The sequence below is a fragment of the Jaculus jaculus genome, chromosome 4, assembly GCF_020740685.1.
Source record: "Jaculus jaculus isolate mJacJac1 chromosome 4, mJacJac1.mat.Y.cur, whole genome shotgun sequence".
Classification (NCBI taxonomy): domain Eukaryota; kingdom Metazoa; phylum Chordata; class Mammalia; order Rodentia; family Dipodidae; genus Jaculus; species Jaculus jaculus.
Window position 1 is genome coordinate 180652018 of NC_059105.1, and position 20707 is coordinate 180672724.

General features: G+C 42.5%; 1 protein-coding gene and 1 pseudogene across 1 annotated transcript in view; one reads left to right on the plus strand and one right to left on the minus strand.

Annotated features, from left to right (window-relative positions):
- Positions 1-20707, minus strand: part of Cfap44 (cilia and flagella associated protein 44) — a 62275-nt gene that overhangs the window by 36582 nt on the left and 4986 nt on the right. The window contains exons 2-6 of the mRNA XM_045148024.1: positions 14163-14258; positions 12830-12970; positions 12062-12209; positions 7860-8022; positions 1836-1938 (exon numbers count right to left, since the gene is read on the minus strand). Coding sequence (XP_045003959.1) covers positions 1836-1938; positions 7860-8022; positions 12062-12209; positions 12830-12970; positions 14163-14253 — 646 coding nt within the window. The 5' untranslated portion in view covers positions 14254-14258. The remainder of the gene's footprint in view (positions 1-1835; positions 1939-7859; positions 8023-12061; positions 12210-12829; positions 12971-14162; positions 14259-20707) is intronic.
- Positions 15174-16272, plus strand: LOC123460174 (annotated as a pseudogene).

Genomic DNA, 20707 nt, shown 5'->3' on the forward strand with positions numbered 1-20707 from the left:
TACAAGCAGTTGACTTTGTGGAGCTCATTCCAAATAGTTAAAAATCCTTGAAAGTAAAACTAAAGAATCTCAGAGAAGAAATTCTGCCTAAAGATTGACCCACAAATTACAGGTGGTCAGCCTTCCCAATTATGTAAGCCAATTCCATTAAATAAGTCTCTTCCTGGGCTGGAGAGATGGCTTAGCGGTTAAGCACTTGCCTGTGAAGCCTAAGGACCCCGGTTCGAGGCTCGGTTCCCCAGGTCCCACATTAGCCAGATGCACAAGGGGGCGCACGCGTCTGGAGTTCGTTTGCAGAGGCTGGAAGCCCTGGCGTGCCCATTCTCTTTCTCCCTCTATCTGTCTTTCTCTCTGTGTCTGTCGCTCTCAAATAAATAAATAAAAAATAAAAATAAAAAAAAAATAAGTCTCTTTCTTCTTGTTTTTTGTATGTGTCTGAGTGTGGGGTATGTGTGCATGTGTATTGCATGTCTGTAGGTATACGTAGACTTGTACTCATGAGTGTGGAGGCCAGAGATTACCTTCAGGGGTCTCCTTCTATGGCTGTCCACCTTCTCTACTGAGTCACATGTAGTGATGCACACCTTTAATCTCACAGGTGGGAGGATCACTGTGAGTTCGAGGGCAGCCTGAGACTATGTAGTAAATGCCAGGTCAGCCTGGGCTAGAGCAAGACCCTACCTCAACCTGCAACCACCGCCTCCAAGAAAAACTCTTATCTATTGAGATAGCATTTCTCAACGAACTCAAAGCTCATCAATTCAGCTAGCCTAGCTAGCCAGTTTGTCCCTGGTGATCCTTCTGTCTCTGGCTCCCAAGATCTGGGGTTCCGGCATGCACCACCATTCCTGGTGTTTCCGTGGCTGCTCGGTTAGTCCTCACATTTGCATGCCGAGAGCTTTACCAACTGAGCCATCTCTCCACTCAAAATAAATTTCTTTTCTATCTCCTAATAGTTATTTTCCTTTGAACGACCCTGATTAAAATCTCAATCTGGGGCTGGAGAGATGGCTTAGTGGTTAAGTCCTTGCCTGTGGAGTTCATTTTCAGTGGCTGGAGGCCCTGGTGCGCCATTCTCCCTCTCCCTCTCTCTCTCCCCCTCCCTCCCTCCCTCCCTATCTCTCTCTCTCTCTCTCTCTCTCTCTCTCTCTCTTTCTGCCTCTTTCTCTCTGTCTGTCACTCTCAAATAAATAAATTTAAATTAAAAAAATATCTCAGTCTTGGGCTAGAGAAATGATTCACTGGATAAAGGTGCTTGCTTGCAAAGCCTGCCAGCCTAGGTTTGATGACCCAGTACCCAGTAAAGCCAAGATGCAAAAAGTGTCTGGAGTTCATTTGCAGTGACAGGAGATCCTGGGGTGTCCATATGCACTGCCTCATAAGCATGCAAAGGAAATAAATTAAAATCTCAGTCTTCCTCAGGATATTGTTAACCTTGAACATGGAATTTTTCATTTATTATCTTGGGGCACCAGGGTCTACTGCTTCTGAAAACAAATGGCAGACATCTGTGTCACTTTTTTTTTTTTTTTTTTTTTTTTTTTTTTTTTAGGGTCTCACCACTCTAGCTTATGCTGACCTAGAATCCACTCTGTACTCTCAGAGTAGCCTTGAACTCATGGCAATCCTCCTAACTCTGCCTCCTGAGCGCTGGAATTAAGGGTGTGCACCAGCACACCTGGCTGGATCTGTGCCACTTTTAGTGGCTGGCTTATACAAACAGCTTGGGAATTGAATCCAGGTTGGCAGGATTTGCAAACAAGTGCCATTAACCATTGATTGAGCTGTCTTCCCAGCCCAAATGAGGAATATTTTGAAGATTACATTGGACTTACCTCGAAGGATTCTATAGGGCCTCATAGAAGGATACTCGTAGATGATAATCTTTGGATAGCTTCCTTTTTCTGCTACTGTGAAGTAAGTTTTATATGGGTGAACCTACAATAAGAGAATCTCACTGAAATGAAACAGGAGGGAGATTGTCACATGGGTAATTCTATTCATGCAGTTACGGGTGGCCGTTACATCATTCGAATCTAGCACGTACCCCAGCAGAAACTCAAAAATTGGGCATCTGGCATGTATTGATGGTGGATATGAAAACTAGATGAAATCAAAATAAAACTTTAAGTTTTCCCTTTGTTGAGATGCTCATAAGTTGGGTGTGGTAGTCCACTCCTATAATGAGGCAGGAGCATAGTTGTGTGTTTGAGGCCAGAGTGAGTTTCAGGTCAGCTCCTAGGCTGAAGTGAGACCCTGACTCAAAATTTTTAAAGGCCGTCAGTTTTTAATGCCACAGTTTTTAAATTGCCATAGAGAAGCTAGGACAGCAGCACTAGAAGGTGAGAGTGCATCAGAACCACGTGACACGCTTATCAAAGCACAGATCCCAAGTCCTCTGGCAGGGTTCCTCATTCACAGTCACATTGTTAGCAAAGGGTTACTGCTGCTGCTGCAACCTTGGCCTTGTAACCATATTGCAAGAACAGTTAAGCAGGATGGGTTGTTAAGCCTGCATGAGTGTCCATCTAAACTTTATATAGAACAATTCATGAAATATATGTGTCTCCGTCAATTGTGTGCCTTTATAGCCAAATGCCTGAGACTGGGTAACTTCAGACGAACACAATTTATTTGGTTCATGCTTTTGGAGGGTTAGAAACTGCAGGGCATGGTGGTGTGCGCCTTGAATCTCAGCACTCAAGAGGCAGAGGTAGGAGGATCATTGAAAGTTCGAGGCCACCCTGAGACTACATAGTGAATTCCAGGTCAGCCTGGACTACAGCGAGACCCTACTTGAAAAAACAAAAAGAAGAAACTCCAAGATAGAAGAACCACATCTAGAGAGGAACTTTGCATTGCAGCACACCATGATGGAAGTTGGAAAAGCAAGAAAGAGTGAGAGCATGAAAGAAAGAGGAGGTACAAATTCACTTTAAGGAAACCCCACTCATGAGCTAACCCACCTCCTTAATGATGACATTAACCCTTTCATGCCCTAATCATGTATTAGGCCCCATCTCCCACCATTGTCACATGGGAGATTAAGTTTCTAGTGTACGAACTTCTGGGAGGACACATTTATCTCAGCAATATGCAAATCATGTTCCCACAGTGGATCATATCTCAATATATCTCCCACCCTGAGAAACCCTCTCAGAAATGACTGTAAATTTAACAGAAATGAAAAACATACCATATCCCTAAACCAGACATATAAACAAACATAATAAAACATGCCCTGGGTATTTGTGTCAGCATTTTAAATATTTTACTTATTTATTAGAGTGAGAGAAAGAAAGAAGCAGAGAGAGAGAGAGAAAGGGGAGAGAGAGAAGGAATGGACACACTGGGGCTTCTAGCTACTGCAAACAAACTCCAGATGCATGTGCCACCTTGTGCATCTGGCTTTATGTGGGTACTGAGGAATCAAACCTGGGTGCTTAGGCTTTGCAGGCAATAGCTTTAACTACTGAGCCACCTTTCCAGCCCTGTGGCAGGATTTTATATGATAGCCACAGAAACTAGATAGAATTACATGCCCATATGTTATTTTTGTTCATTAGTAAGTCAAATGTTCAGGAAGAGTAACTAGCCCAAAACAAAGATAAAAAGTAGGCTGTAAGGGCTGGAGAGAGATGGCTTAGCAGTTGGCTGCTTGCCTATGAAGTATAAGGACCCTGGTTCAAGGCTCGATTCCTTAGTACCCACACAAGCCAGATGCACAAGATAGTGCATGCAATCTGAAGATGGTTTGCAGTGGCTGGAGGCCCTGGTGTGCCCATTCTTACTATCTGCCTCTTTCTCTCTGTCAAATACATAAAGGAAAAAGAAATGTTTTATTTTTTTTTAAGTAGGCTGTAATAAGAACAGGCTCTTTAAAACACGTACTATTTGAAATTCCTATTCTTAGTTGCTGTTTTGCAACTCCTGACTATGTAGCTTAGGATGAAGAACTTAGGTCCCCGCACGCAAAACAAAGCCCTTTCTCCTTGGATTTCCTTCATTCCTGGGTAAGCTCATTTCCTGCTAGAGCGGCCTTGCATCCTTCCACTCAATAAATCCCATCACTGTGACTTGATACGGGTTATAAGATAAGCACTGAACACACTAACTGAATGCTCACTGTGTGCCAAACACTGATGTAAGGTGGTGGTGGGTTTTTGTTTGTTTGTTTGTTTTTACTTAAAATTATTATTATTATTATTATTTTGGTTTTTCGAGGTAGGGTCTCACTCTAATTCAGGCTGACCTGGAACTCACTATGGAGTCTCAGAACTTCATATGGGCCTTGAACTCACGATGATCCTCCTACCTCTGCCTCCCAAGTGCTGGAATTAAAGGCATGCGCCACCACAACCACCTCTTAATATTATTTCATTTCACTCTTTGTTTGTGTATGCATGTTCATGTGTGAGTTCAGACATGTGTGTGCCATAGCTCACATACAGAGGTCACAGGACAGCTTTCGGGTCAGTCAGTCCTTGCCTGCCCGACTCATTTGTGGCAGGGTTTCCCACTCCAGACTTTCGCTGTTATTCTTTGCTGTGCGCACCACAAGTTCCTGGGAAATTCTCCTGTTGCCTCCCATCTGGCCATCAATAGCAGCATGAGAGGATGACAGAAGCCTGCCACAGCTTTTGGTTGTTTACATGGGGTCTGAGAATTGAACTGGGGTATTCTAGCTTAAGTAGCCAGCACTTTATCCACTGAGCCATCTCCCCAGTCCCTGATCTAATTTGTTTTGTTTTGTTTTGTTTTTCTCAAGGTAGGGTCTCACTATAGCCCAGGCTTACCTAGAATTCACTAGGTAGTCTTATTGTGGCCTTGAACTCATGATGATCCTCCTACCTTTGCCTACCCAATGCTGGGATTAAAGGCATGTGCCACCACTCCCGGCTCCTAATCTAATTTTAAAATGTTTTATATTTATTTATTTTGTTTGTTTGTTTATTTTTATGTATTTATTTGAGAGCAACCGAGAGAAGGAGTCAGAGAGAGAGAGAGAATTGGTGCACCAGGGCTTCCAGCCACTGCAAAGGAACTCCAAACGCATGCACCCCCTTGTGCATCTGGCTAACGTGGGTCCTGGGGAATCGAGCCTCAAACCGGGGTCCTTAGGCTTCACAGGCAACACTTAACCACTAAGCCATCTCTCCAGCCCTATTTATTTATTTGAGAAAAAGGCAGAGAGAAAGAGAGAATGGGCACACCAGGGCCTCTAGCAACTGCAAACAAACTCCAGGCACATGTGCCCCCTTGAGCATCTGAGTTATGTTGGTCCTGGAGAATCCAACCAGGATCTTTTGGCTTTGCAGGCAAACGCCTTAACTGCTAAGCTATCTCTCCAGCCCCTGGTCTGATTTTATATGCTCCAGTGCCTCTAAATTTCACAATAACCTTTGTGAGCACAGATATCATTCCCATATTATTTCAGTTTAGACCTGTCCCCCATTGTACAAGTTGCAGTGGTAAGTGTGAGAGTAGATTTTAGAGCCAGGAAGCAAATGGAATAAGAAAAAGCTGATCCCAAGGGGACAGAGAAAATAGTCTAGATCCACATTTACAAAGAAACATTGTGTGAGATCTGTGAGCACGTGGATGTGTGAAAAGCCAGCCAAAATCTTTCTAGGTCTTTTCTCAGTAAGTAAAAATATTTGCCTTTTTGGAAGTTGCTAAGGGGAGACTAGAAATGAGTAAGTGCAAGGCATTGGCTTTATATTCAATATATAAATCCACCCTAGTCTTTTCTAGAAGATAATATACCCAAACACATTCCTCACGGGTTTCTCATAGCCTTGCAAAATATAGTTCTCATCCTCAACTAGGTAACTCGTTCAGAAAAGTCATATGATCTCCACAATAGAGGAGAGGCCTCTGTTACTATCTAGGCACCCATAGCTCTAGTGCCCACATATTAAAAAAAACAAAAACAAACAAAAAAAAAACCTTGAACACTGGAGAGATGGCTCAGCAGTTAAAGGTACTTGTTTGCAAAAGTCTGACAACCCAGGTTCATTTCCCCAGTGCTCACATAAAACCAGATGCACAAGGGGACGCCTGCATCTGGAGTTCGTTTGCAGTGGCTGGAGGCCCTGGCATGCCCATTCTCTCTCTATCTATCTCACTTTCCCGCTCTCCTTCTCTCTCTCCCCTCAAGTAAATAAATTAAATTTAAATTTAAAAAAGAAAAAGAAAGAAAGAAACATTCACAGTGTCCACGTAAAAGCCAGGCATGGTGATACATGCCTGAAATCACAGCACTGGAAAGGCTGAGAAAGAGAGGAGGATCCTTGAGACTAGTTAGTGGAGCTGCTCCAGGCAAATGACCGGCCCAGCTCAAAAGAGGTGGGCAGCTGACAGAAAGCCTGAAAAGCCACACTGAATGCATCTCAATGGGAGAGAGATAAATCACCAGTGAAGGCACTCAACAGTGAATACTGCAAGCCTTACACCTGACCAGCCAAGCCAAATGAGCCAACAGGTGCAATAGTGGCACGTCTGCTATGGGGAAAACCAACCACCCTCTAATTTGACTGGAGGCCCCCTCCATGGGAGGGAATACATGCCTGATACTGAAAACTTAAAACAGGGGTAGTCATGATCCCTAGGGGTATAACGTCGGCTGCTGTTTGACTAAGTGCATATATACTATGCTCACCAAACTGCCCAGTAAGCACTTCTCTTAATGTTCTTACCCATATATTGCTACTCTCAGTTTTGGTTAGAGAACCTTCTCTTTTCAGATGACCATGGGATGACTCTGAAGGCTCCATGGTGCTGAGAAGAAGTGACAGAGGAGTGCTTAGCACTGTAATGTCTCTATCATACCTTCCAAGGCTCAGGGTCCATTGTGGAAGAGATGGTGGGAAGAATGTAAGAGCCAAAGGAAGGGTAGGAATCCTTACAACGTGCTCCTCCAGACACAAAATGGCCTGGATATCCATGACCTCACAGTGCCTGACACTACCTACACAAGACCATCATAATAGGAGAAAAAGATCATGACATCAAAATAAAAGAGAGACTGATTGAGAGGGGAGGGGATATGATGGAGAATGGAGTTTCAAAATGGAAAGCGGGAGGGAGGAGGGAATCACCATGGGATATTGTTTACAATCATGGAAGTTGTAAATAAAATAATAATAATAATAATAAAAAGAGGTGGGCATGTCTCCTGAGCAATAGGCTGTCTTCTGGCATCCGTATGCATGCACACGTGTGGGGAAGTCCCTTAGCTTCTAAAGCTTCCAGTTCCTTACCTGCAAAGTGGGATAATCATATTGTGGATTTATTATTGCAAGCTTACATGGAAGCAATGTGTGTGAATTCAGTGGTTGTATAATCCACTTGAAAATGCCGTTGAGAGCTAGAAAGATGGCTTAGCGGTTAAGGCATTTGTCTTCAATGCCAAAGGATACCGGTTTGATTCTCCAGGACCCATGTAAGCCAGATGCACTAGGGGCCATGCATGTCTGGAGTTCATCTGCAGTGGCTGGATGCCCTGGCATACCCATTCTCTCTCTCTCTCTTTCTCTCTTATTCTCTCAAACAAATAAATAAAAATAAAATATTAACATATATATAGAAAATGCTTCGAGGGAACAGGTTTGGAGATGCACACCTGGAAATCCAGTATATAGGAAGCTAAGGCAGGAGGATCACAAGAGAGCTATGTAGTGAGTCAGAGGCCAGTCTGGGCTGCACACAGAGGTCCTTTCTCAAGGATGAAGACATCTTAGGATAAAAGTGGCTGTGCATCTCATGTGATCCCACAGCGCCACACATGGCAGGGCCCCTGACGGCCACTATTGGTGGCCCACGTCGCGATTTCTCTACGTTATCAGCAGTGAGCGCACCCCAATGGCGCCAATTCCTTGACCGCTGCTGGTGTGCAGGTAGGTCTGCTCCTTGGTCTTAAAATCCAGAAGGATCAGCTTGTTCCCAGCCATGTACATCACGGTGTTGCTGTCCAGAAGCTGGAGGTTGGCTCGCCTCCTGCAGTCATAGCCGAAAGAATGTCTGAGGAAAAACTGCTAAGGAGAAGAGGTGAGACAAAGTGGCCACCCTAGGGATAGTAGGAGAAGTCATGACATTATATAGTCTGTCTATCTTAAAAATCCAGTCCATTAGCTGGGTGTGATGGTACATGCCTTTAATCCCAGCACTGGGGAAGCAGAGGTAGGAGGATCACCATGAGTTTGAGCGCACCTTGAGACATTACCTTGAAAAAAAAAATCGGGCTGGAGAGATGGCGTAGCGGTTAAGCGCTTGCCTGTAAAGCCTAAGGACCCCGGTTTGAGGCTCGGTTCCCCAGGTCCCACGTTAGCCAGATGCACAAGGGGGAGCACGCGTCTGGAGTTCGTTTGCAGAGGCTGGAAGCCCTGGAGCGCCCATTCTCTCTCTCTCCCTCTATCTGTCTTTCTCTCTGTGTCTGTCACTCTCAAATAAATAAATAAAAATTTTTTTAAAAATCAGGTTATTAACATAAACACTTGAGACTAATATAGTTGAATTTTATCCCAAAACTCATAATTTTCCTATTAATATTACTAGCACAATTTTATTTTGAAATTCAGTGAAAATCCTCACATACTGATTTAAATGCTACCTTAATTTTCCTCTAGAATCCTGAAAATACACTGCTTTGCATTAATAAGTGAAACCCTCTTATGGAGTGTCATTTCCTTTGCGCCACTGAAATGAAGTCACATTGTGTAACACGGGCCAAAGCCCGTGTCTTCACATTTGTACTCACGAAGCCTGCTAAGTGTGTTGAGTGATCCTAGTAAAAGGATTCTACAAGCCTATTCCTTGATGTTGAAAGACACTTACAAGCCGGGCGCGGTGGTGCCCGCCTTTAATCCCAGCACTTGGGAGGCAGAAGTAGGAGGACTGCTGTGAGTTCAAGGCCATCCTGAGACTACACAGGGAATTCCAAGTCAGCCTGGGCTACAGTGAGACCTTTCCTCGAACCCCCCCACCAAAGAAATGAATATTTCTTGAGGTCTTGTTTCTTGTTATTATGGGACTGGAGAGATGACTTAGTGGTTTAGCGCTTGCCTGTGAAGCCTGAGGACCCAGGTTCGAGGCTTGATTCCCCTGTACCCACATAAGCCAGATGCACAAGATGGCACATGCATCTGGAGTTTGTTTGCAGTGGCTGGTAGCCCTGATGCACCCAGTCTCTCATTTTCTCTCTCTCTCTCCCTCTCTCTCTCTCTCTCTCTCTCCCTCTGTGTGTGTGTGTGTGTGTGTGTGTGTGTGTGTGTGTGTGTGTGTCTTTCCCACTCTGTCTGTTGCTCTCAAATAAATAAATAAAAATTAATTTTAAAAAAGTTATCACTTTAGAGGAATCCATTTAATTATAAGAAAATCAATATTTTCTGAGAAAGAAATTGTTTAGAACTTATAATATGAAGAAATGCATACAACATAAAAGAGAATATCTTGGTTATTGTAATTCAAATAGTGAAATATAAACAATTTCTAATCAAGTAAGTAGACCCTGTTATTACCAAGTAGCTAAACTGAAAGAATGATAAGGCATTTCAGGGCCTGTGATCTGTGCAAGAATAAAGAATCATATAAGTTTAAGAAAGGCATAAATGCCTAAGATTGAGTCTCATAGAAATAGAAATGAAGGGCTGGAAAGATGGCTCAGCCAGCAGTTAAAAGGACTTGCTTGCAAAACCTAACAGCCTGGGTTTGATTCCCATAAATCCAGATGTACAAAGTGGTGCATGTGTCTGAAGTTCATTTGCAGTGGCAAGAGGCCCTTGCATGCACATATTCTCTCTCAAAGAAATATATCTTTTAAAATATTTTATTTATTTATTTGAAAGAGAAAGAGAAAGAGAATGGGCATGACAGGGCCTCCAATCACTGCAAAAGAACTACAGATGCATGCACCACCTTGTGCATCTGGCTTTATGTGGGTCCTGGGAAGTTGAATCTGGGCCCTTTGGCTTTGCAGGCAAATGCCTTAACCACTAAACCATCTCTCCAGCCTGTAGACTTAAGGGGAGATGATGTGTATCCTGACCTTTGCCAGCTCAAGGCTCTTATTTCTATTAATCAGAGAGTCCTTCAAGGTCCCCAAATCAAGACAGGCTTCTGTCAAAGCACTTGATTACCAGCCTGAGACAAAAGCTAAGACCCTATTGCTGAAGACACCATATGCTACTGACAGTGCATGGAGAGACCTGGCTAGAACCCGGAAGAGAGCCAGTCCCCAGTCAGTTAGCCCTTCTAGTGCTGAAAAAAACTACATGAGTTACTGGAGAAAAGTGGCCAACAAGAGTCTGAGCAACCAGAGGTCTAAGCTACTCAGAAGCAAACACCCTGACAGGATGTGCACAGCAGTGCAATAGTGGCACACAGCCTTGGTGGGTAACCAATAGCTTTCTGATTGGCTAAGAAATCCACTCAGTGTAAAGTGACCCATATCTGGAATTGGGAACCAGATCAGAATCCTATGGAGACAAAGCTTATGCTTCCCAGTGTCAAGTCCTCGCTAGGTTTTGGCTAAGAGAGGGGCTACATACATCAAATTCTCCCTAAATTTGTAGTGCAGATCCCATTTATGCTGACTTCACTGTCTGCTGAAGAATCTGTTCTTCTTTTTCAGAACATAGTGAGACCTGAGGAGACAAACTGCCCCTCATACTTCAGCCAACTCACAATTGAAACCACAGAGGAATGAGGAGATGAGCAAGAGAGCTGCTTCCATGCTGCTCCTGACAATCAGCGCCAGGGTGAAGGAGTCAGACGCTGAGGACACTCACCACCTACCAAGGCAGAGATCCAGAGACTCCAAAGAGTTCATCAGTGAAGAAGACTTAAAACTCGCCCACCACGGCTCAGGGAATTTTGCAGAAGAGAAGGTGGAAAGAACCACAGGCTGAGACATCATGTATAGAGGCATTGCCTCCCCCAGCCCAACGTACACTATTTTTATGCAATAGTAAGCATGATGCCAGACACACACATCCCATTCTCAATGTCTCCTTTGCTAAGAGGCTGCTCTGTGCTTAGGATGTGGCAATCATTGCAGAAAGGCAAGTTAAAGTCTGCAATGGAACTTGTCCCCCAGCTCACAACGGTGACACGGTAGTGGTGACAAACACTGTCCTCTTGTCAGTCACCCCCACTTCACAGACCCTTGCTCTCCAGACCAATTAGCCCTTGCTGTCCCGTGTCCTGTCTGCTCTGATGCACAACAGGCACATTCTAAAGTTTGACACAGCCACATCAGGGCTTCAGGAAGAGAAAGAGAAAGCCACCATTTCACTAGATGCATGCCTAGGGAGGACACCCAGGCTGGTGGTGGAAGAAGTGGCAAGAAAAGCCTTCTGGTCACCTTCATACCATGTCAGACTTCTCCATCCACTCAGAGAACGTCAGAGAAGCATAATTTCTCCTGATGGTTATTTGTTTTTTTACCAAGTAAAAGCTTTGTTTAAATTAAGATCATGCATTTCTACCTTAGACATTCTTTTTTTTTCTTGGATTTTTTAAGGTAGGGTCTCACTCTAGGTCAGGCTGACCTGGAATTCACTATGCAGTCTCAGGGTGGCTTCAAACTTACAGTGATCCTCCTACCTCTGCCTCCCGATGCTGGGATTAAAGGTGTACACTGCCACACCCAGCTCAACCTTAGATATTCTTAAGGCCAAGTTTCTAGCAATTATCTATGACAAAAGTTGATAAACTTGCCAGGCGTGGTGGCACACGCCTTTAATCCCAGCACTCAGGAGGCACAGATAGAAGAATGGCCAAGAGTTCGAGGCCATCTTGAGACTACATGGTGAATTCCAGGTCAGCCTGGGCCAGAGCGAGACCCTACTTCAGGAAAATAAGGGACAGGAAGTAGACAGTGTGGACCAGATGGTCTCTATCATGACTACTTACCCCTGCCCTTGAGCCATGGACAAAGTGTGAGTGAGTGGGTGTGGCTGTGCTGGAATACAATCCTAGTTACAGAAAGCTGCCCGAGGCCGTCACCCTGAGCTATGAAACTAAAACCCCCAAATTATACGCAGGTAGCTGGGGAGGATACTCAAGAGTGAGAAAATCCAGTGGAATGTTGGAATCTGGAGTCACGAAGGGCATTGAAACCAGCTCCCCATACTCATAGTAGAAGGTCGCTGATATTTTCTTCTTCACTTCCTCCTCTGCCTGTGGTGGAACAGGTGGTTCCTGAGATGCTAAAACATGAAGATATTTTAGCTAAGAGTGCAGGCTGAAACCTTAACACTGTACTTCCCCAAGTTCACAGGAACATACTTGGGCAAGACAACCAACGCTGGGCTGGAACACGCAGACACTAGAATCCAGGAGCAGCTCCCATCGCATCCAAGGGAGACTTGGAGACCTCCTAACTCATCAGGGGTCAACACCCCTTAGATCACTTCAGTCCCAGAGATGAAGTAGGAATTCTTTATGTGACCCTCAGATTATACAACTCCAAAGCAGCTAGCTGCCCTTTCATATGTGTAACGCTTTTAGCATAGCCATCTCCTGCAAACTGTTCTCTTTCCGGATAGATAAATAACTGTCCAATTTGTCTAGAAAACTCATCTTTGAAACAGTGACAATTGGGGCTGGAGAGATGGCTTAGTGGTTAAGGTCTTGCCTGCAAAGCCGAAGGACCTTGGTTTAATTCCCCAGGACCCACGTAAGCCAGATGCACAAGGTGGTGCATACATCTGGAGTTATCTGCAGTGGCTGGAAGCCCTGGAGCACCCATTCTCTCTCTCTCCCTCTCTCAAATAAATAAATAAAAACATTAAAACAGTGACAGTTATTGACTGAAGGAATACTTAACTGCCACCACTTTCAAAATAATCTTGAGATGAAGCTGAACTTTCTCCCAAATTTTCCAGATCTGAGCCTTCATCTTCTAAATACGACGCTTCCCCTTCCGTGACTGTTTCATCTGTGGCATCGAGAGATTCTTTTGTATGAGCTGTTAAGAACAATATGTTTTAATAATGTCACACATTTTTAATTAAAGATTTTATTTCTAAAGTACCTATAACCTCTGGTTTGTTCATGCTCTGAATTTAATGGCTTTTCATAATCAAATTTCCTATTTTACTTCATCATAGTTCATTTGATTTACACAGAACAAAAACGCTTTTTTTTCTGTGAGTTTGTCTCCATTTTCACTTCTCTTCCAGTCTATTTCCTATCACTACATGCTGATAAGAAAGCAAAAAATAAACAAAAATGTTAGCATACCACTATTGTTATTTCAATTAAATTGGATTTTACCAACATTTACACAGACATATACCAAGGATCTATTCTCTGAGTAACCTCTTCCGACTAAGATTATTACTCTGTGAAATGATATCCCAGAAATAAGTTAAAAGAGTAGCTTCAGAATAAGATAAGAAGGAAAGAAGGAAAGAAAATTAGGGATGGAAACAGTCTCAGGTAGAAGCCAATGTTCAGATAATCAAGTCCAAACATGAGCATGCTTAAAATACACAATGTCAAATAGGGGGACAGTGGATGGGAACATTCAGAAGAACAAACTGAAAAAAATGACAGCACACCAAACCCCTGTCGTGTATATCCAAGGTCAAGCTAAAGGAGTCCAGGGCAAGGCCCAAGCCTAATATGAATGAGACAGAAAAGCTGGGCTACGCCGACTAGGTGAGCAACAGGACAAAATCCCATAGATGAATGCACTGGGATGGAAAGAAGGTACCTGAACAGGCCAAACATGCAGCTTGGATTTCCCAAAGGAGGGCTCCAACAAACTGCTCCCCAGTGCCGTCTAAGCTCTTTCTTGTGACTGTGACAGCCAGTGACTACTTCCCCATCTCAAGACTAGGGTGTTAATACAAACTGCCTCACCTTCTTCTTAGTTTACAGTCTATGAAATTCATTACCCAATTTAAGTTCCAAATAACTCCCAATTTGCATTTAAATGGACCAGAAAGTTGGGCAATTGGTAATTGGTAATTTCTCTAAGATCAAACATTTTCGTGCGTTTTTGTAAGAGAATTAAACAAGTATACTATCTGCGCTCTACAAACTCAGATTTTTACTCTTTCCAAACTATTTTGCCTAAATGTAGTAACCCAAAAGGAAATGTTACCATCTGGACCAGCTTACTCACATTTGTGTGTATGATCATATCTACTTACATTTTGCCTCTGATTTAGAAGACTGCTTCCCATCACTTTTTGATATATCTGATCTGCCCTCATCAGTATCCTGGTCATCTGGTTCCTTCATGTCTCCTTTAAGTGCAAAATTCAGAGAGAGAGGTATAATTCTGGAGACTAGAAATTAACAGATCTTTTCCCCTAACAAATTCCACAGGCACCAAATGCCTGTGTGAGTTGACAATCCTCTGCATAGTATCCAAGATCACCCACAAGCAGAAGAGTACAACCACCATCAGAGACCTCTGAAAAACATCAAATTATAATCACAGATTCCTTTTCTCCAGGTGAACTTGTCATTATGGTGTGCTGTAGTTTTCCAGAGGTCCACAGTGAAAAACAGCAACCAAGTCCATCTTTCCTCGAACCACTGAACTTAATCCTCAGCGAACCATCCTTTGGCTCGTCCCTTCCTTTCTCTCTTCTCATTACCAAATTCCCCTGGTGTTTGGAATTTCAACTTAAATATACTTGTTGATCTCTTCCCTGGTGGTCTAGTGGTTAGGATTTGGCACTCTTAATTTAAGTATATTTGTTACAGTACATCTAGTATGTCTCAAGTCCTTATGTTAAGCACTAAATTACCAGATTGTATAAGAGAAATATGCTCTTGGGTTTTGGGACACTTACTGGTTAGAAACAGAGGTATTAAGCAACTGAAATACAGTGAGTGTGCTACATGGAATGAAAAAGAAAAGAGAATTGTGGACATGTATAGCAAGAAATCAGAACCATGTTTGGGGTTTAAGGAGGAGGTGTCTGAGACAGAGAATATGATTATGAGTTGGCCAGAACAGGGTGGGAAAAGTGTGGTAAAGAAAGGGAACAGGGTCGGGCCCTTGGCGGGCGGGCACCGGGGCTCGTGACGTCACAAGGCGGCGACCACCGGCCCGGGAGAAGCGTCGTGGGGCGCCAGGGAGCTGGGCGGGCGCGCGCGGCGACCACCCGCTAACCGAGTCTTTCCGGCGTCTCGTCAGCAGAGGGAGCAGCATGTCCGCCGAGGTCCCCGAGGCGGCGTCGGCCGAGGAGCAGAAGGAAATGGAAGATAAAGTGTCTAGTCCAGAGAAAGCTGAAGAAGCAAAATTAAAAGCCCGGTACCCTCACCTGGGGCAGAAACCTGGCGGCTCTGATTTTTTAAGAAAAAGATTACAGAAAGGGCAAAAGTATTTTGATTCTGGGGATTACAACATGGCTAAAGCCAAGATGAAGAACAAGCAACTTCCTGCAGCGGCCCCGATAAGACAGAGGTCACCGGCGACCACATCCCCACCCCACAGGACCTTCCTCAGCGGAAGCCTTCCCTTGTGGCTAGCAAGCTGGCGGGCTGATTAAAAGAGCTGAACTGCATGAGCCTTCAAATTCCCATTATTTCTCCTTACTATACTTAACCCACTTTCTGTTTTCTTTCATTCACCAAGTCATGTGAGACTGACAGCTTTGCAGGTAGCGGTAGTGTGTGCTGCTATTACAAGGGAATATACATGTGTAGAGGTTTTGGTTAATTTAACAGTGCACTGATGAAAAGGACATGTTAGAGCAACATACGTAATCTACTTGAACATAATTGTATATATTAACCTAACTCAGTGTAGGACTGGTTCCAGCAAGTAACAAGTTTTATGGTTTTACTGTTTTGGCTTTCCTTACTTCATCGTAATTATAGCTTTGTATGTTATTCTTATTTAATATAACCTCTGTTGTATTGATTTCTTCTATATTTTCCTCTTGGATTTTGTAAAACAGAAGTTTAAGACCACAAGTTGGAAGAAAATCACATAATTCAATCACAAGTAGATGGGCTCCAAAAGATTTGAACAACTGCTTGAACTTGAATGGCCTTAAACCTGTTTCAGCTTTAACAATAGAATTTTACTTGGGCAATATTTGCCCAATCTGGTGTAATTTGTGTGACTTCAGTGCTTAACAGCTGTGTTGATGCCAGTTCTCTTCAGTTCTGTAGTGTTAAGATGCCTTCCTTGTCAAAGATGTGAATGACGTGTGCATGTGCACTGACTGTTGCATTCACTTTTGTGCCATTTTTGTAAATACAATAGTTTTGCACAAAAAAAAAAAGAAAGGGAACATCTCAGAAGAGCTGAGTGTAGCTAAGAGAGAAGAGGAAAATGGATATGAAGAGGAAAGAGAGAGACCATGAACTTGTTGCTAACATTCCCTAAGAAGTTGAGACTATATTTCTATTTTGTTTGTTTGTTTATTTATTTATTTATTTAAGAGCAACAGATAGAGAGAGAGAGAGGGAAAACGCAGCACCAGGGCCTCCAGCCACTGCAAATGAACTGCAGATGCATGTGCCACCTTGTGCATCTGGCTTATGTCGGTCCTGGGGAATGGAGTCTTGAACCAGGGTCCTTAGACTTCACAGGCAAGCACTTAACCACTGAGCCATTTCTCCAGCCCTGTTTCTATTTTTTGACTGGACTATTCATTTCCTTGATGGTTAGCTTTTTGGTTTCTTTATACATTATGGATATTAATCTTCTAAGAGACATATAGCTGGCAAAGATTTTCTTCTATTCTGTAGGCTGTATCTTCACTCAGTTAATAATTCCTTTGATGTACAGAAGCCTTTGAATTTCATGAGGTCCCGTTTGTTGATTATTGATCTTATTTCCATCATCAGATTCAGAAAGTCCTTACCTATGCCTACATCTTGAAGTGTTTTCCCTCTAGTATTTTCAGAGTTTCCAATCTTGTGTTAAGATCTTTGAGCCATCTGGAGTTAATGTTTGTGCAGGGTGAGGGATAAGGATCTAGTTTCATTCTACATGTAAATATTTAGTTTTCCCAACACCATTTGTTAAAGAGGCTGTTTTTTTTTCTCCCCCTCCTGCATGCAGTTTTTTACATTTTTACAAAAAAAAAAAAAAATCAGATGGTAGGGCTGCAGAAAATGCTTAGCAGTTAAGGTCTTGCCTGTGAAGCCTAAGGACCCAGGTTCAATTTCCCAGTACCCATGTAATCCAGATCCAAGGTGACTCATTCATCTGGAGTTCATTTGCAATGGCTCTGGTGTGTCCATTCTCTCTATATCTGACTCTCTTCCTCTCTCTCTCTCAAATAAATAAATATATTTTAAAAAATCAGATGGTGGTAGCTATGTGGGTTCATATCTGGGTCATCTGTAATAGTATACTGATCTATGTGTCCATTTTTGTACCAGTACCATGATGTTTTTATTACTATGGTAAAGTAGTATAACTTGAAATCAGTCATGGTAATACCTCCAGTATTCTTTTTGCTCAGGATTGCTTTAGCTATGAGAGGTCTTTTATGTTTAATATGAATTTTAAGACTTCTTTTTACTGTTTGTGTGAAAAACTGTTGGAATTTTAATAGGGATTGCACTCCATCTATGAATTGCTTTTGGTAGGACAGCCATTTCCACAATATAAAGTCTTCCATTCCATGAGCATGGAAGGTCTGTTCCATCTTCTAGTGTTTTTCTCTTCTTCAGTATTTTAAAGTTATTACTTGGGAGCTGGGGAGATGGCTTAGTGGTTAAGGCACTTGCCTGCGAAGCCTAAGGACCCATGTTTGACTCTCCAGATCCCACATTAGTCAGATGCACAAAGGTGAGGCAAATGCAAGGTTACATAAGCCCACTAGGTGGCATAAGCGTCTGGAGTTTGATTTCAGTAGCAGAGGCCCTGGTGCACGAATTCTCTCTCATCCTCTTTCCCTCCATCCTACCTCCCTCTCTCTCCCTTGCTCTCTCTAAAAAAAAATAATAATAAAAATAAATTTAAATTTAAAGTTATTAATTGGTTAGGTTTATTTCAGGGTATTTTTAATATTTTTTTGAATGGGTTTCCTTAATTTCTTTCTCAATAAATTGTCATTGGTATATAGAAAGGTTACTGATTTTTGAATGCCAGTTTTTGTATCCTGCCACTTTGCTAAAAGTGTTTATCAGCTCTAGCAGTTTTCTAGAGCAGTCTTCAGGGTCTCTCATGTACAGAATTATATCATCTGCAAATAAAGATACTTTGACTTCTTCCTTTCCAATTTGTATTTGTTTTGTTTCCTTCTTTTATTGCTTTAGCCAAGGCTTCAAGTGCTGTATTGAATAGGAGTGGAGAGAGTGAAAGCCTTTGCTTGTTCCTGATCTCATCTTAGTGGAAATGCTTTCATTTTTATACAGTTAGCATAATGTTGGCTATAGGTTTGTAGTGTATAGGCTTTATTACACTGAGATATGTTCCTTATGTTTCTAGTCTCTTTGGGGTTTATCATGAAGGGTTGTTGCATTTTGTCAAACATCTCTGTGTCTACTGAGATACATGATAGTTGTCCTTGAATCCATTATTTACATATGTTGAGCCATCTCTGCATCACTGGAATAAAGCCAACTTGATCATGGTAAGAGATCTGATTAATTCCTGTTAGAAGTCCATTTTTAAGTATTAGAATGGCCACATTTGCTTGGTTCAAAGTTCCATTTGCCTGGAATATCTTTTTGTATCCCTTTACCATAAGGTAGTGTCTATCTTTGATGGTGAGATGAGTTTCTTGATGGTAATGAAAGGCTGGGTCTTGTTTTTGTTTGTTTGTTTTTTGATTCATCCAGTTTGTCTCTGTCTTTTGATTAGGAGCTTAAGAACAAAAATTAGAGTTATTATAGAAAAGTGTGCATTTATTCCTGTCATGATGATTTTGTGAAGTTTGGTATTTTCTTGGTCTTCATTTGCTTAACAATGATTCTAGCTTTGATTATGTTTTTCTTTTCCTCCTGTAGCCTCTAGAATCTGTTTATTCTTCTCTTCCATGTGAAGTATTCCATCTAGTGCCCTCTGTATGTATGGATTACTGTTCACAAATTCCCTCAACCAGCTTTTATCATGGAAAGCTTTTCTTTCTCATTCAAAATGGAGAGAATTTTTCTGGGAATAATAGTTTGGGTTGGCATCCAAGGTCTTTTGAATATTAGAAATGCATCATTCCTTTCCCTTCTGGTTTGAGGGTATCCATCGAAAACCTGATGAACATGCCTTTATATGTGAAAAGATGTTTTCTTTGTTACAGCTTTTAGTACTATTTGTTGTATGTATTTAGTGTTTTGGCTATAATGTCATGATGTGGGGAAATTCTTTTCTGATCCCATCCACTTGGTGTTTTGTATGCCTTTTGTACTTGGTTAGGCATCTCTTTCCCTAAACTTTAGAAATTTTCCTCTATAATTTTATTGAAAAAATTTTCTTTGCCATTGAGCTGAAGTTCTTCTTGTGTGTCCATAATTTACACATTTGGTCAGTCAAGGTGCCCCACATTTCTTTCATGTTCTGCTCATATGTGGGGGGTTTTTTGTTTGTTTTGTTTTGGTTTTTGTTTTTCGGGGTAGGGTCTCCTTTCTCCTTCACCACTCTATGTGCGTCCCTCCTGAAGCTACATGCTCAGTCAAAGACAATGACCAGTCAAGGGTATGCAAGCAGCTGTGCTCCCCTACTAGAACCTCCAAACAAGCTCTCAAGGTTTACATGTTTTTGTGTTTTGTTTTGTTTGTTTTTTTTTTTTTAGTTCCTCTGCCTTATCCTTAAGTCCCAATGTTCTGTCCCATTCATAGCCTATTCTATTGGTAAGGTTTTCCAGGGAACTTCTTATTTGAGTTATTTCTTCTTTCATTTTCGTTTGTTTTTTCTTAAATATTCCTATCTCTATTGCGTTTCCTTTTTTTCATATCTTGGTTTGATACTCATTTAGATGACAGCCTGTGTTCTCTTAGAGTTCATTGGTGTGTGTGTTTGTGTGCATGTACGTGTGTGTGTGTGTGTGTGTGTGTGTGTGTGTTTCCTTGAATTCCAACAGGTGTACATTGAGTTCTGTTGTTTTTGATTCTTGGAGTACATTCAGGTATTTATTCATGACCTCTTAACGTTCATTCTATATACTTTTCATAATCAATCTAGAAGTTCTTCAAAGTAGCTTTCATGAGAGGCCTCCACTATAGAATTTGGCATTCTTGGTGGGGACATGTTGCCTGTGTATGGCAGGGGTGGGATTTACCCATCTGGAGAAATTCCATTTGTCTGGTTGGGAATGTTGGGGGCTACACAAGGTAAAATCAAGGCTTCAGGAGGGGAGCACAAGTGGGGCAGTGTTTTGCTTACACATGGAGTACCCATGTAGGTGAGGACAAGAAGAACACCTATATGTGGGGTGTGGGGTTGCATAAAGCTTTGAAACAAAGAGTGGGAATATGAGGGTTCATTCACCCATGTTGACTGTGACAGGATAGCATTCTGGGCAAATGGGCTAGGATTCCCTTGCAAGTGCTCGGCTTTCCCCAAACTGGCAGGAGGGACTCAGGGACACAGATAGGGGGACTGAGGTATCACCCTAGCCTGGGCTGGGACTAGGAGAGTCAAGTGGGCAATGTAGGAGAGGATGCTGGGGATTGGAAAGAAACTAGGAACTCACCTCCTGCAGTATGGGTGAGCTAGAGACCCAGAGAGACAAGCAGGAGGGAGTAGGGTAGGACATGGAGGAACTGGGAAGAAAATGGGAAA